The following is a 17455-nucleotide window of genomic DNA, read 5'->3' on the forward strand; positions in this document are numbered from 1 at the left end:
TTTTGTTGGTGAAGCTTGTATTTACAGCTCTTTGTCTCTTCTTTTGGTTTTCTATATCCAGGGTTGTTTCCATGTGTTCTTTCTTGATTGCTTCTATTTCCATTTTTAATTCCTTCAACTGTTTGATTGTGTTTTCCTGGAATTCTTTCAGGGATTTTTGTGTCTCCTCTCTATGGGCTTCTACTTGTTTATTTATGTTTTCCTGGAATTCTTTCAGGGATTTTTGTGTCTCCTCTCTATGGGCTTCTACTTGTTTATTTATGTTTTCCTGGAATTCTTCCAGGCATTTTTGCGATTCCTCTCTGTAGGCTTCTACTTGTTCTCTAAGGGAGTTCTTCACGTCTTTCTTGAAGTCCTCCAGCATCATGATCAAATATGATTTTGAAACTAGATCTTGCTTTTCTGGTGTGTTTGGATATTCCATGTTTATTTTGGTGGGAGAATTGGGCTCCGATGATGCCATGTAGTCTTGGTTTCTGTTGCTTGGGTTCCTGTGCTTGCCTCTCGCCATCAGATTATCTCTAGTGTTACTTTGTTCTGCTATTTCTGACAGTGGCTAGACTGTCCTATAAGCCTGTGTGTCAGGAGTGCTGTAGACCTGTTTTCCTGTTTTCTTTCAGCCAGTTATGGGGACAGAGTGTTCTGCTTTCGGGCGTGTAGTTTTTCCTCTCTACAGGTCTTCAGCTGTTCCTGTGGGCCTGTGTCTTGAGTTCACCAGGCAGCTTTCTTGCAGCAGAAAAATTTGGTCTTACCTGTGGTCCCGAGGCTCAAGTTCGCTCGTGGGGTGCTGCCCACGGGCTCTCTGCAGCGGCAGCAACCAGGAAGACCTGTGCCGCCCCTTCCGGGAGCTTCAGTGCACCAGGGTTCCAGATGGTCTTTGGCTTTTTCCTCTGGCGTCCGAGATGTGTGTGCAGGGAGCAGTCTCTTCTGGTTTCCCAGGCTTGTCTGCCTCTCTGAAGGTTTATCTCTCCCTCCCACGGGATTTGGGTGCAGAGAACCCTCATCACTATCATTTGACGTGAGTATTATTCATTAGACACTAGCTTACAATGCAGCGATGATGTCAAGAACTAAAGGAATGGCTTTAATTGAAAAACACTTCTATGGCAAAGTGTATGAGGGTAAGATGTGTTAAATTTGTTTTTGCTTTTCACTAAAACTCTGAAAGCCTCTTTCCCTATAAGTAATTAAAAACAAACAGCAACCCTTAACTTACTGTGGGTTTCTAATGGCTACAATATTGCTTCCTCGCATGGATGACTTACTGATCTAAAGCAGAGCGATTCAACACTGAAATTATCTTGAAAATTAAAAACCATCCAAGATAATGAATAGTTTCAATTTCTATAGCACCAATTTATGTGTACTTTTCCTTTTTAATGCATTCTCCTGTGCATACACAGCTTGCTAACTAACAGACTAGCCTCCTAGAGAGTTCGTATCCAGTAACACTGTGATAAGCTCGTTTCTGAAAACTTTTGCTCTCTGGGTGAATTTCATTCATTCTTCCACTCATTCCTTCAGAAAACCTTTATTAAGAAGCATGTTCAAATTAGGTGTTTTCCAGGGTGCTTTAGGAAATAAAGGAAATATAAAGCTATGTGTCCTCCAAATATTAATTATATTGTAAGAGTTTAATCAAATTTTATTTTAATTCTGTCTTTTATTTGGTTGACTGTTTCATAATTTACTTACCAATGGTTTGTTACTGGATAGTTGGGTAAGTTGCATTATGGAAGTGAGACCTATAAAAAGTGTGGGTTGAGCATCTCTTATAGCATTTTTTCATACTTCTAGTATGTTTTAGCAATCAATTTCTACAAATACAAGAATTGGGACAACAGGCATGAATATTTTAGTCTCTTAAAGCACTCTGAAAATAGATAAAAAAGAGATATGAAAGCAAATGATTTGAATCATTTCTAATGGCCACTAACCACATGAGAAAGATCGTCCCTATCCCCTTCCTGTGCTGGCGAGGATATGGAAAAAGAGGAACACTCCTCTATTGTTGGTGGGATTTCAGACTGGTACAACCATTCTGGAAATCAGTCTGGAGGTTCCTCAGAAAGTTGGACATTGCACTACCTGAGGACCCAGCTATACCTCTCTTGGGCATATACCCAAAAGATGCTCCAACAAATAACAAAGACACATGCTCCACTATGTTCATAGCAGCCTTATTTATAATAGCCAGAAGCTGGAAAGAACCCAGATGCCCTTCAACAGAGGAATGGATACAGAAAATGTGGTACATCTACACAATGGAATATTACTCAGCTATCAAAAACAATGACTTTATGAAATTCATAGACAAATGGATGGAACTGGAAAATATCCTGAGCGAGGTAACCCAATCACAGAAAAACACACATGGTATGCACTCATTGATAAGTGGATATTAGCCCAAATGCTCGAATTACCCTAGATGCACAGAACACATGAAACTCAGGAAGGATGACGAAAATGCGGATGCTTCACTCCTTCTTTAAAAGGGGAACAAGAATACCCTTAGGAGGGGATATGGAGGCAAAGTTTAGAACAGAGACTGAAGGAACACCCATTCAGAGCCTGCCCCACATGTGGCCCATACATATACAGCCACCAAACTAGATAAGATGGATGAAGCAAAGAAGCACAGGCAGACAGGAAACGGATGTAGATCTCTCCTGAGAGACACAGCCAGAATACAGCAAATACATAGGCGAATGCCAGCAGCAAACCACTGAACTGAGAACGGGACCCCCGTTGAAGGAATCAGAGAAAGGACTGAAAGAACTGAAGGGGCTTAAGACCCCATATGAACAACAATGCCAACCAACCAGAGCTTACAGGGACAAAGCCACTACCCAAAGACTATACATGGACTGACCCTGGGCTCCAACTGCATAGGCAGCAATGAATAGCCTGGTAAGGGCACGAGTGGAAGGGGAAGCCCTTGGTCCTGCCAAGGCTGGACCCCCAGTGAACGGGATTGTTGTGGGGAGGGCGGTAATGGGGGGAGGATGGGGAGGGGATCACCTATATACAAGGGGAGGGGGAGGGGCTAGGGAGATGTTGGCCTGGAAACCGGAAAAGGGAATAACATTTGAATTGTAAGTAAGAAATACCCAATTTAATAAAGATGGAAAAAAAAAGAATCTGAATATCAGGCTGAAGAGATGGCTCAGGGGTTAAAACACTGACTTTTCTTCCAGAGGGTCTGAGTTCAATTCCGGCAACCACAGGGTGGCTTGCAGCCATCTATAATAGTATCTGATGCCCTCTCTAGTGTGGTTGAAAATAGTGATAGTGTACTCATAAAATAAATAAATATTTTTAAAAAGAATATGAATATCTACTGTATGTTATCTGTCATTGACACTTCAGAATTGTTCAAAAGTTTCTTTTTGAAAAAAAAAATGTAGTGCTAGTCAGTTTTCAACTAATAATAAGTCTATAGATTCTAAAGGGTCATCAAGATTCCTTTCCTTCCTACTAATGCTGGGTTTTCAAATATTTATTTATTTATTGTTTTTATATGTGTGGGTGTTTTGTTTTCATATATGATGCATGTACACCAACATGTGTGCTTGGTGCACATGGAGACCAGAAGGAGGTGTCAGATCCTTTAGAACTGAAGTTACAGCAGTTGTGAGCCACCACGTAGGTGCTGGGAATTGAACTGTCATCTGAAGAGCAGCCAGGGCTCTTACTAACCCTCCGAACCATCTCTCCAGCCCCTAGTTTTGAATCTTAATTTCCATGATTAAATTGAAACGGTTGAGCAATAGCATAAGTGCAAGTATGAGAAGACAAATGAACAAATAAATCTTCATTGAATTGAGGTATTTTGATTTTTTAATTTATTTAGCATAGTGTGAATTAAGTAGCGAAACACCATATTTGATGTTCATGCAAAGTTTCTTTATGCAGGTTTTTTCTCTTACACAGGAGGAACTATATTCCATTCATATCTATAGAAAATGTGACTACGCTGCAATTTTATTCAGTTTCTTCACTTTGAGTACATAGATATTCTCTATTTGTGAATCTTCACAGTAACTCACTCTTAAAGTGAAGACCTTCTTCTTACTGGAAACTATAGTTGATATCTCGTTTGTCTGACCTGATTGAAAACTTAACTTTGCCCATTTTGTTTTCTCAAAGCTTCACCTATTACATGTGGTTTCCACAGGCAGTTTAGAAACTGAACTGTATCTTACTTGAGGGGAACTTACTGTGTAGTCTCGGGACTGTTGGGAGCACAGATCTCCAGAGAAACCAGGAATGTTAAGCCCACAGGATTGACTTTCGAATGGGAAAGATAGAAACACCTGTTCTTCCATGCGGAAAGTTAAAATTTTAAGTGATTAACTGACTGTTTTTGTTTTCTACTTTAATCTATTGGGCTGGGCCATATTAAGGTTCTACAACCAGGACCAGCGATAGCTAGTAATCTAAATGACCCTTATAGCCAGACGCTCCCCCTAACTCCCACAACCAGGACAAGAGGTAGTTAATAGCTCAAATGGCTTTGACTCTATATAGGGAGATCAGGACAGATTCTTAGGCCTTTAAGCTAGTAAAGGTAGCCTACGTCTAGAGCCTGTCTTCTTGGAAGAAAAGACATTTACCCAAATTGAATTTCAGTGCAATTATGCTTCCTTGTGCAACAAAGATCCTACTGGGCATAAATTCATTGGGAATAAATCGCCTGCTATTAGATGTCCAGAAGTCTGTTCCAGGTTGACCAAAGTCTATCTGCACTGAGTTTTCATCTTATCTCTTCCCGTGGTTCATTTCTAACCCTCTCGGAGTTAGACCCTCTTATCTATCTGCCTAATAGCCGTTCTGTCCTTCCAGATTCTGTCTCCAAGTTGTAGAGTCATCTCCTCTCACCTCATTGGTCTCACTGTTTCTTTTCAGACCCATTGGATACAAAAACCAGTTGGTCAAAGTCCCCCGTGGTCACATGTGGGTTGAAGGAGATCATCATGGACACAGTTTTGATAGTAATTCTTTTGGACCGGTGAGTCAACGTAAACCTTGTTTGGAAAAAAATGGCATTTCGAAGGTGGGAACAAGTGTAACCCAATAGTTTGCTGTTCTTTTAGCCCAGACTGGTTGGGGACTTCGTAATGGAACACTTTATGTTGGAAAATTACTTTAGGCTGTCAAAGTGTGTGTGTGTGTGTGTGTGTGTGTGTGTGTGTGAGAGAGAGAGAGAGAGAGAGAGAGAGAGAGAGAGAGAGAGAGTCTGTGTGTATTTTAACTGACTTTCCACAATTTGAAGAACTTCATTTCTTTCACAGAAATGCTATCTACCTATGTTTTCAGTTAATATTTAACCCATAAAATATGTAAGAAGACAGCAGGCACCAATTTTCTAAATCTTTTATTCAGTACAATAGTATTAAAAATCACAGTGGTAAGTGTGGGAGAAGTGGGATTCCTTGTTTCTCTTTTGTGGTCCCATCTCAATCTTACAACAAAATTGATGTAAAACAGATTGCCAGAGATATTATAGATACGTATATACTATGTATTTGGTGTCAAAGAAGCTCTCACAATGAAGCAGAGGCCTTCAAAATGGTGAAACTTACCCATCATCATATTAGTTTACACAAAGACAGGTAATTTTGGACAAGTAACTAAATTACATAGAGGCTGAAGAAAGATCAGAATTATTTTAACAAGACTGCTGAATGTTCTCAGCTATAATTCTCCACTGAAGAATGTTTCTTGACTCCAGCTACAGAGAGGACAGTTGTCACCTGGGAGTGTTAATCTCCTCTTTTCAAGAAAGAGGAGAGTAGTGTGCCCAGCTTGTGGCTGTTGTTTTTCAAGTAGCCTTAGCTGAAAGTAATCCTTGTGTCAGAGTGACCTGCTTGGGGGTGGCATATTCTGTTACTGTTCAAAAGTGACATTTTGTTAGCATTTAACTTATAGCAGAAATACAGACTTACTCTGTTGTATGTTTATCCATTGAATGTGTGACTAGACCGATATTTTATAGATTTTCTTCACTTTGACTGAATATAGAAATTCTCTTCTTTATGAGTCTTTACAATAACTTGTTATGAAAGTGAAGAATTCCTTAGGCAATGGAAACAGAAGCTAATTCCTTGTTTGTCTGCTCTGTTTGAAAACTCACCTCTGCCCATTTCCCAAAGCTGAATTTGTTCTGCATGTATAAGACAGAGCAACTATTTAGCATCCTTATACATGCTTGCATAAAAAATTATAGCCTCATATTTTGTCAAAAATTAAAAGGTTGTGGTCTCCAACAAAGGAATTTTCTACATGTCTCATAAAGAGCCAGTGTTATTGTCACTGAATGTATAGCCACTGTACTCAACTTTGGTAAAGTGTGTAAAAGCTGGACCTGAATAATTATGTGGAATTGTAGGAGAAATTTTAGTGCAGCATTCCTATTTGTTTCTCTAGTCAAACCAATGATGTTTAAAAAATGCCTACAGTCCATAATTGCCTTCAAATAGTACTTATGTGAAACATTACATAATCTAAGTTCTGAAGAATAAGAAACAAATAAGAAATGTTGGGAATCTTTTGTGCTGCTTATAATGCAAAGCAATCGTCTATAGTGAGGAACACAAGTAACAACTTGAGAGAAAGTGAGTCACTTGAATAAAGCTCGATTTCTTGACCAATAAGAGTACATGTACCTTGTTTTGGCCAAGTCTATATTAAATGTTGACTTTACTGAGTTTAAATTCATTAGCATAGTGACTTTTGCAATGAAGTGTTTATTGTGTTACTTTCTGTTAGGTGTGTGCTAAATAATTCCTGATAAAGTCCTGAAGTTTGAGGGGTTTGGTATTTTGTTTACTATTAAATTGAGCTGGGGCAATGTTGTTTATGTAATTATTATGATTGCCTATCAGTTGATTTCTCTTTGCTTACTGGAGAAATCAAAGGAGAGCTGGAGAGATGGCTCATGGGTAAACCTTTGTGATGTAAAGCATGAGGACCTGAATTTGGTCCCCCAGGACATATAAGCAAGGCGTGGTGGACTGTGCCAGCCCTGAAAACAAAGTGACAAGGAATCATCCTTGAGACTCCTTGGCCAGGCAGTTATTACCTGTTAGTTCCACTTTCAGTAAGGAACTCTGGCTCAAAAATATAAGTTGGAGGGGTTGGGGATTTAGCTCAGTGGTAGAGCGCTTACCTAGCAAGCGCAAGGCCCTGGGTTCGGTCCCCAGCTCCGAAAAAAAGAAAAAAGAAGAAAAAAAAAGAAAAAATATAAGTTGGAGAAAGCCTGAAAGGGACACTGGATGTCACCCATGGTCCACCCCTCCCTAAGCCTGACATATACGCATGCACAAACCAAGGCACACATAACAATGCATTCACATACTTTTTTTAAAAAAGGAAAAGACAAGAATAAAGTTGTGAGCTGGGTGTGGGGAATTTCATAGTGTCCTTAGTGTGCCCTGTGAATTAACAGCTCTTATGTGACTCCTTTCCCTGCCTACACTTAAGAGCAGTGCTTTGAATCACTCAACTGTGGTTATAAAAATACCCAGAAAGGAAAAACACATGGGGAAGTATCCTCCTAGTAAAGCACGTGAACTGCATGTACAGGGTAGTCTCGCTGTGTTTATTACAACAAGAAAACATATAGCATAAAACTTTGAAAAATATGCTGCTTTTATCTCTCAATGTCATTTGTTTATATCACTGTTTTACATAAAATATATTTGATAATTATAATGGAATCAATAATTAGGTAAAAGCAAAGTTATTTTTAAATCTAATGTTCTCCCCGCACCCTTTCTGTAGGATAGAAAATATTTATCCATACCTACTTTTGACTTATGAGTGAAATAAAGTTATTTTCACTTAGGAAACTAGTACTGTTTCTAATTCCCAAAATTAAGTGAAATGCTTTCTCTAGAATGAAAAATAAGCTCTTCGTCACATCATATACTAATCTATTTGTATATTTGTAAGTTTTTTAATATTTGTTTTTGTTGTTAGAATGTGCTCTGTAATTCTACTCTAATAGCATCTTTGATGGCAAAACTTCCTAGTGAGTTCCCTTCAAGTTTTAGAAAGTTTCTCAAAAAGCACGAAACAGTTAAGTACATTTCAGACCATCCTTATAAATCTAAACTATAATGCTTAGATATAGAAATTTATTTTACCTGGTTATTTGATTAATCTGTTAGACAGAGCATAACTGTGTAATCCCAAACTGGCCCAGAACCCACATTCCTCCTGCTTTGGCTTCCAAAGAGCTGGAATTGCAGGTGCACACCTGACCTGAATGTAGAGGTTTTTGGAATGCCCTTTATCATGATTCATTTGTTAATTATTTGAATTTTTAATTCTAAAGCATTAAATCTTAGTACTATACTTTTAGAAATATAGTCTTGAAAATTACACTTTCTGATAAAATTCTCAATGGACAGATTTGATTACCATCAGCATATTTAAATATTATAGAGAAGATCAGTGAATTTCATGTTTTCAGATACATTCTTGATTCATTTCTCCCCTTGAATGGTATAATAAAGTTTCCTTGGCATTGAAAACTTACACGAAGGAGTCAGACTTGCCTGCAATGTTTCCTTTGTCTGTACAATAGACCAAAAATGTTCATCTGGTGCCTCCCATTCACCTTCACAGGGCGTGTAACACTTTTTCACATGCTTTATGTTTTTGCATAGCGATCGACCTGGTCATAGAATCTGCTTCATTTGTTTCTTTTGTAGCTAATTGGTAATCAACTATAAGAGGTGCACTTAGCTGACGATAACTAGACTCTAGTTATACTCACTTAAAAGTTCTCCCAGTGCTCCTATGTTTAAGTAAGCATTTAACTCTAATCTATTAAAGAAGCCTCAAGAAAACAAATGTCTTATCCTGATTTTTTTTGTTGCTATGTTTTATTATTTCCTGTGTACCTCTTTATACTGTCATTTGCTTCTTTGATTTGTTTCACTACAACTATACAGGCATAAAATAGAATAGACTGATATTATGAAAGAAAGGTTAGTAATAGTTTATTAATAAAAAGATTTTATTAGCAAAACAACCAATAGAGAAATTCACAATGAGAAGGAATCAAACATAATTTCTAATCCAACATCCACACTCAGTTTTTTGAGGAAGGCAGCATGGGAAGAAACTAGGATACCCTTGTACAAACACATGCCACAAATCAAACAAGAGTTAATAGTCTTGTTTATGAACTCTCACTTTCCCAGGTTTTACACATTTATAATTCCACATGATTAAAAAGAAAAGATTTCTTCTCTAAATTAATTGTACATAAGTCATTGATAAAATGAGCATCTTCACGTAAAATAAAAATTTTAATAAATAACCTGAGAAAATATGTATAGAACTATAATTAAATGACATGATTTAGCCATAGGGTAAATTTTATGTTCGTGCAAGTATGCTTCTAAAAATTTTTCATTATGCAATCAGTATTCATAATATTGAATGAATAAAAATTAGGGAAGTGAGTATATAACATTTTATTGTCTCCAGTGTTAGGCCATATTTGATACTTTTTATACCATTGTAATTACCGAGAGTTTAACGTGGTTAAAAAACTCCTATGACTTTTAAAATTATAAACATACATTTTGTCTCAAAGCTAGTTTAAAGAAGATTGGAAGTAGATGGCATATAGGTCAAATCTCTTTATTCCATTGAAACTGCTTTACAATAACCTGAGCAGATGGGAAATTATCAGATATGCTTCAGTGTGAAAACTTTGATTACAAATAACGGTATGATATTTGGATAAATTCAGAGTATATGGATTATGTAACCAAGATACCAGATACAGGCTTATGATTGCTAGGAATATTTTCTAAGCATTTCTCATAATAACTCTTCTGCTCTAGCATGGAATTGGCATCCTGTCCTTGACCACCCCTACTGGTAGAGGTGTTAATACATTTTCTGAAATAGCAGTTCTTTGCCAGTACCCAGAAGGAACTGTTTACTGGAAGTTTTGACTTGTGCTCCGTTGACTAAGAGTAGGGCACATGAAAGGCAAATGTCCTGTTGCTGTTTGTTCATGTGCTGCACGGGTGTAAGCTTTCAAGGAGTAATTGTTAACTACTTTAGGGCAGCGGACTCTTCCATAGATTAAAATACACGCTGGACTTTCTCTTCCATTTACTGTGAATGTGCATTTCGGCGCTCATGTTTGAACCGGCCTCATAAGTATTCAGTCCTTTTGGTGAAAACATAGCTCTAACTCTTTTGATGGCCTCCATTTAGCTTATGTATTTTCTATCTTTGAAGTTTTTCTAGCATTTTTATCTTGCTGTAAGTCACGAGCCTCTGAGATATTTTCGTTTTGTGCTGCATGGTGACTTTTTATAAGGAAATATGTCATACTGGAAATTCTAACATCTACACAGAAATCAAAACTGAGTAGTTTAGTGTCTAAAATAAATAATTTGTTTTGACTATATTGATCAAAAGACTTTAAAAGAGAACTTTGGTTTTAAACATTTCAAGGGAAAGGCACTCTTTCTAAGATGTATAAACACAGTTTGATTTTTAGGTTTGTGATCACTGTGTCACCTTGTGAACAATTTGTGTGCAAGGACCATCTAGCAGAATGGAACAATTTCAAGGCAGAAATTATTATGATATAATGTCTCTATTTGAGAAAGGAAACTATAAACTATGAGGAATAAGAATACTTCTCCTCCCAAGTCATTTGTAAAATAGCCAATCCAAACCCTTATTTTATTGCTATGTAATTAAACAAAGTATTAGTCCCCTAGAACATTTTTAGGGAACTGTGCCTAATAGGTGATAATAATATTAGCAGTAAGTGAACACTAGAAATGTTATTGATTAAAAAATGTCTGATAGTACAGGAGAGATGATTTATATGAAAGTGAGGCAAACCACAATTGAAATTCCATAGGATTCCTTTCAAGTCAATGAAATTCAAAAACATTTTTCACTTTAGAAGCTAGAAGAAAAATAAAGTTCATATTCCCATATCATGCAAAGCTTCTCATGCCACAGGGACACTTTTTAAAAGCATCTTCCATTTGCAAATGTCCCTTTTAACCTATGTGTTCTCTCAAGTAGAACAGACCAAGGGAATGGTCTTTTATCTAGTAGGTAAAGGATATAGGTAACATGTGGGAAGAGGACATTCTTATAAGATAGCCAGTTATGCCTGTTGTAAATCTTCCCATATTATGTACTTTTTAGTGAAACAAAAAGACTATGTGAGCAAAGCAGGCAGAACAACATTCATGGAGTTGGAAGAAAGAAGGAAGGAAGGGAGATTTGTTGCCATATGGACAATATATCAAAGAAAGAATTGGGATGAAATTTGGGAGAAAATGTTTAAAACATCCAGAGGTGTTTAAGAGCAGAGATTGAAATCATGGCTAACAGGGGATATGCTGAGTTTGTCTTTTGGCATAGAGTCAGTAGAACTCTGATGCCAGAAGGAACAGGAAAGAAAAGGCAATTGCCAAGAAATATCCCTTCCTTATAGGGTAGGCACAATCAGGCTGTAACTAAACGGTCACAGATATTCCAAGTTGGTGACATGACAAGCATATCAGAAAAGTACTACTGTTATTAACAAAATTCCCATAACAATCTGTGAAATCTACAAGATTTTGATTGGATAGAATATTCTAAAATCAGTACAACTATTAAGTACTTAGTAAAATCTTGCATTGCATAAGGCCCTGCAGATGTTGTATGTTTTGTGAATGAAGTAGTTTATGCCTGGAGTGGTTAATAGCTTTCAATTGTGCTGAAATTATTTTGCTTATATAATACAGAATAATTTTGTGGACTTAGGAGAATGAAATGACATTTTATTTATCACTGAAGTGTTGAGTTTTCCTTGTGTGACTTCTTTGGAGCAGTTAGAGTAGCTTTTATTTACAACCAGCCATTCTTGAATAAAGAAAAAGATCATTAGACTGTGTTGACAGAATCCAAGTAAAGTGTTCTATTCGCACATCTGAAGAATGTTGCTTAGGCTTTAATTGGCTGTATTTTCTACTTGTTCTATAATACATTCAAACTTGTTACATATATTTTGTTTGCAATAAATATACATTCTATATTTGTAGAATAAATTGTGATAACTTGAAACTATAATTCCTCATTTTGGTAGTTTTCCTGTCTTTTTTTTTCCATAATCCCATTTCAAGTGTTGGAAGCTAGCATGTATTTTTTTAGATGTAATTTTCAGTTAGATATACTCAAAGGCATGCATTTCAAGAAATTTCCACTAATCGAGTTCTGATTATAATGAAAATATCTGTGTGAACAAAGAAAGCTAGGTCTCAGAAGATAGTCCACCTCTGGAGCAGTGTTCAAAATCAAGTAATCCCCATGTAGCAACAAAAAACAGAACACCCCTCAGGATTTGCTTCAGTATTTGTTAGATATTTTTGTCTATATAATTATAACATCAATCAAATGACTTTTTAAAGAGAGCATACACAAATGATATAAAACTAAAATAGATATTTTCCATCCCCAAAGAACAGGAACAATCTAGGCTTCCATTTCTAATAGATCACACTTTGTGCTTTATCGTAATTATTCTGCTAGCATAGAAATAATTTTCCACACGATTTCACTTTCAGGTAGGAAAATATCAGCAGAAGTGTCATTCGACCTCACCACTGTGGCACACTTTGCTCCTCTGGGCTGTTTCGTTACAGGATTAAGTGTTTTCTTTTTATAATGACTATGTATTTACTGACAATAGATCAAGAATCAAGATTTGTGAAAAAGATGCAGGGTTATTAATTTAGAAATTTTATAAGTGCTTAGGATTTTGTGAAGATGTGGAGTTTGTAGTCTTTATCAGATTTCTAAGATATAATTGGTGTCTATATAATTGAATCTACATAGAGAATAGAAAATCAAAGGACCTAAAAGAGAGAGAATGTACTATGATTTAGACTTTAAGACTTCGTAAGAGCATCATTTAATTGGGTATTTAGTTATAAAGTGTTCTCTGGTAAACTATGGAACTGCTTTGCAAAGACAATACTATATAAATACTTCTTTTTTTGATTGAGATTCTGAGAGCTAGTTGAGCTATAAGAAGAATAAGTTAAAGTAGTCATGTATTATGCATGTCATTAAGCCATTTGTTAAGCAAGCAAAAGCAAAAGAACACATTGCAAGTAGCAGTTAGACAATAAAGCATCATCAAACCTGAAGCTCACAACTTCCAGTAGAAACTGACTAGGGAAACCCTGCAGGAGACTCTTAGGCAGAGCTGAGAATAGCTGTTCTCTCCACAGGTGACCTTATATATTCTCATTCCCACTGCAGGATTTTTCAATCTTAGGATGACTAACCAGTAGCAACCCATATAGGAAATAGTTTACCTTCTTCTAGTCTCAAGTGGGTGATAATTTTGATGTCCTTGGGTGTTTGCTGTTTCATTTTCCTTGTCCTAGTATCAGGGAGTTCACACACCTGCTCCCACCTGCTACCAGAATGGGAGTTTTAAAAGCCTTGAAACAAACATGCTCAAGTCCGGCCCATCTTGTTCTCAGATACAGTTCTGAACCAACACAAACAGCACATGACAATTTTCTCAGACAATTTATATTAAAATATCTTCCTCCAGATATGTTTAGTTTCCCTAAACTTATTAGGTAAACTTTTACAAAGACCATTCTGTGTCTATATCTTAATGATCATATGTGCAAAAATGACTTAGGAGAGAAATATAAGGTAATCTTGACTTTAAGTAATTTGGGTGATTCCCCTTTGCCTCTAAGAGGATGCTCTCCTACCCACCTACCCACTCCTTCCTCACCCCTCCAACATCCCCCTTCACTGGAGCAACAAACCTCCAAAGAACCAAGCTCCTCCCCTCCCATTCATGTCAAATAAGGCAGTCCTCTGCTATATGTGTAGCAGGAGCCATGGACCCAACCATGTATATTCTTTGGTTGGTTGTTTAGTCCCTGGGAGCTCTGGATGGTCTAGTTCTCTCTATGAGGTTGCAAACCCCTTCAGCCCCTTCTTTTACTTTAAATTGGTTATTTTGTTTATTTACATTTCAAATTTTATCCCCCTTCCCAGTTTTCCCTCTGAATACCTCCTGCTCCACCTCTCTTCTCCCTGCCTCTACAAGGGTGCTCACCCACCCACCCACTCCTGTTCCACCTCCCTATCATTCCCCTACACTGCAGCATCAAGCTTTCACAGGACCTAGGGTTTCCACTCCCATTGATGCCAGACAAGGCCATTCTCTGCTACATATGCAGCTGGAGCCAGAAGTTCCACCATGTGCACTCTTTGGTTGGTGATTTAGTCCCTGGGGGCTCTGAGGGATCTGGTTGGTTGATGTTGTTGTTTTTCTATAGGGTTGCAAATCCCTTCAGCTTCTTCAATCCTTCTCCTAACTTCTCCATTGGGGTTCCCATTCTCATTCTGATGATTGGCTACCAGCATCCACATCTGTATTGGTAAGGCTCTGACACAGCCTCTCAGGAGACATCCATATCAGGCTCCAGTCAGCAAGCACTTCTTGGCATCAGCAAGTATCTGGGTTTGGTGGCTGCATATGGGATGGGTTCCCAGGTGTGAAAGTCTCTGAATGGCCTTTCCTTCAGTCTCTGCTCCACTCTTTGTCCCTGTATTTCCTTTAGACAGGGTTAAAATTTTGTGAAGGGTGGGTAGACCCATCCCTCAACCAGGGTCTGTGCCTAACCTCTGGATATAGTCTCTACAAGTTCTCTCTCCCCATTGTTGCGTATTTCAGCTAATGTCATCCCCATTGAGTCCTGGGAGCCTCTTGCTTTTCTGGCATCTGGGACTTTCCGTTGGCTATCCCCAGTTCCCCATCCCCATTGCTATACACCTCTGTGAGATATTCTGACCTTCTGTATATCTCACCCATCTCCTCCCTCACCTAATTCTGCCCCCCTTTTTTCTTCTCTCCCTCTTCTCTTCCTCCCAAGTCCCTCCCACCCTTAACCTCCTGTGATTACTTTGTTTCCCCTTCTAAGTATGACTGACTGAGACACTCACACTTTGGTGTTTCCTTTTCTTGACTTTCATATGGTGTCATGGGTATTTCAAACTTTTTTTCTAATATCCACTTATCAGTGAGTACATACCATGTGTGTTCTTTTGTGATTGGGTTACCTCACTCAGGATGATATTTTCTAGCTCCACCCATTTGCCTTTGAATTTCATGAAATCATTGTTTTTAATTGCTGCATAGTACTTCATTATGTAAATGTACCCCATTTTGTGTATCCATTTTCTGTTGAGGGACATCTGGGTTTTTTCCAGCTTCTGACTGTTATAAATAAGGCTGCTATGAACATAGTGGGGCATGTGTCCTTATCATAAGTTGGAGCACCTTTTGGGTGTAGTACTATGTACCGTTTTTGGAGGAACTGCCAGACTGATTTCCAGAGTGCTACCAGTTTGCAATCCCACCAACAATGGAGGAATGTTTCTCTTCTCCACATCCTTGCCAGCATCTGCTGTCACCTGTTTTTTATCTTAGCCATTCTGACTGGTGTGAGGTGGATTTCTCAGAGTTGTTTTGATTTGCATTTCCCTGAAGACTAAGAATGTTGAACATTTCTTTAGGTTCTTCTCAGCCATTCGATATTCCTCACCTGGGAATTCTTTGTTTAGCTTTGTAGCCCATTTTTTAATAGAATTGTTTTCTGAAGTCTAACTTCTTGAGTTCTTTGTATATTTTGGATATTAGCTCTCTGTTGGATATAAGGTTGGTAAACATCTTTTCCTAGTCTGTAGGTAGCTGTTTTTTTCCTATTGGGAGTGTCCTTTGCCTTACAGAAGTTTTTGGTTTCATGAGGTCCTATTGTCAATTGTTAATATTAGAGTCTGAGCCATTGGTTTTCTTTACAGGATATTTTCTCCTGTGCTGATGTATTCGAGGCTCTTTCCCACTTTCTCTTCTATTAGATTCAGCACATCTGGTTTATGCAAAGGTCTTTGATCCACTTGAGTTTTATACAGGGAGATAAAAATGAATCAATTTGCATTTTTCTACTTGCAGACCTTCCGTTAGACTAGCACCATTTGTTGAAAATACTTTCTTTTTTTTTCACTGTATGTTTATGGCTTTTTTGTTAAAGATCAAGTGACCATAGATGTGTGGGTATATTTCTGGGTCTTCAATTCTATTCTGTTGATCTACCTGTCTGTCTCTGTATCAACACCATGTGGTTTTTATCACTATTGCTCTGTAGTACAGTTTAAGGTCAGGGATGGTTATTTCCCCCAGAAGTTCTTTAATTGTTTAGAATTGTTTTGGATATCCTGGGGGATTTTTGTTTGTTTGTTTGTTTGGGTTTTGTTGTTGTTGTTTTTCATTCCAGATGAAGTTGTGAATTGCCCTTTCATGGTCCATAAAATTGTATGGAATTTTAATGGGGTTGCATTTAATCTGTAGATTGCTTATTGTAGGATGGCCATTTTCACTATGTTAATCCTACGGATCCAAGATCATGGGAGGTCTTTCCATCTTCTGAAGTCTTCTCTGATTTCTTCACAAACTTGAAGTAGGTTTCTGTTGCTTATATTCTTGCACTTGCCTCTCACCATCTGGTTATCTCTGGTTAACTGCCCTTGCTGTGTCTGACTACAGCCTGTCTCTCTTTTGAGCCTGGTTATGATTGTCCTTCTCCAGCAAGGCTGTCTCTGGGTGAGGAGGTGATTTGGAGTTCCTTATCTGCAAGTCTCCTTATGAAGAACCTTCTGGAAATCAAGCTGTCCCTTGGGTGTATACCTGGGGTGGGGAGTGCTGGAGCACCTGATGTGCCCCAAAGCACAGTTGTGGACTGGAAGGAAGATGTGTCTCCTGGAAAGTGGATAAGTCCTACCTTTCCTGGGTCCCAAGGGTATACCAGTTAGGCCAGGTATTGAGGTGGAGGAGGCTCACTTGTAAGTCTGGTTGTGGTGGACCTTCTGGGATTCAAGCTGTCTCTGGGTGTGGGAGGAGGGTCTAGAATGTTGGCTCTGCCCCAGGCAGAGTTGCAGGCTTGGAAGGAAGATATGCAGGGCAGATAGGTCCCACCTCTAATTCTACTCTAATTCACCATCTTGTCACTAATATACTCCTGTCTGAAAAATACTCTGATTATATCATTTTGCTTCTTAAGACAGGGTCACCAACCTAAGTCCCCTGTGGTTAGAAGCCTTTTCTTTTGTTTCAAAACATGGTAGGAAAGCATATGCTTGCCTGCCCTGTTTGACTTCATGCTAACTGTCACTGCTGGTCCAAAAATGATAAGAAAGAATACAAGATGTAGGAATTAAAAAAGAAAACTCTAAACTGTTATTTTTCATTATCATGTTAAGCCGAACAGAAATCTGCAAAACTCTTGCCAGTTCCGTGAGTTTATTACTGTAATAGCTATCATGTATGATCAACCTTGTCCAGAAAACATTAATAAATAGGAACATACTTTTAAGCAAT

The 17455-nt window shown here is 38.0% G+C and overlaps 1 protein-coding gene across 9 annotated transcripts in view; it reads left to right on the forward strand.

Annotated features, from left to right (window-relative positions):
* Positions 1–17455, forward strand: part of Immp2l (inner mitochondrial membrane peptidase subunit 2) — an 899718-nt gene that overhangs the window by 676126 nt on the left and 206137 nt on the right. For 4 of the 9 annotated variants that reach the window (XM_063261368.1, NM_001398704.1, XM_063261366.1 and 1 more), the window contains one exon: positions 4909–5011. The exons of the other annotated variants lie outside the window; for them this stretch is intronic. In XM_063261368.1, coding sequence (XP_063117438.1) covers positions 4909–5011 — 103 coding nt within the window. The remainder of the gene's footprint in view (positions 1–4908; positions 5012–17455) is intronic. 9 annotated transcript variants of the gene reach the window in all.

Source organism: Rattus norvegicus, chromosome 6 (genome assembly GCF_036323735.1).
Source record: "Rattus norvegicus strain BN/NHsdMcwi chromosome 6, GRCr8, whole genome shotgun sequence".
Taxonomy (NCBI): Eukaryota; Metazoa; Chordata; class Mammalia; order Rodentia; family Muridae; genus Rattus; species Rattus norvegicus.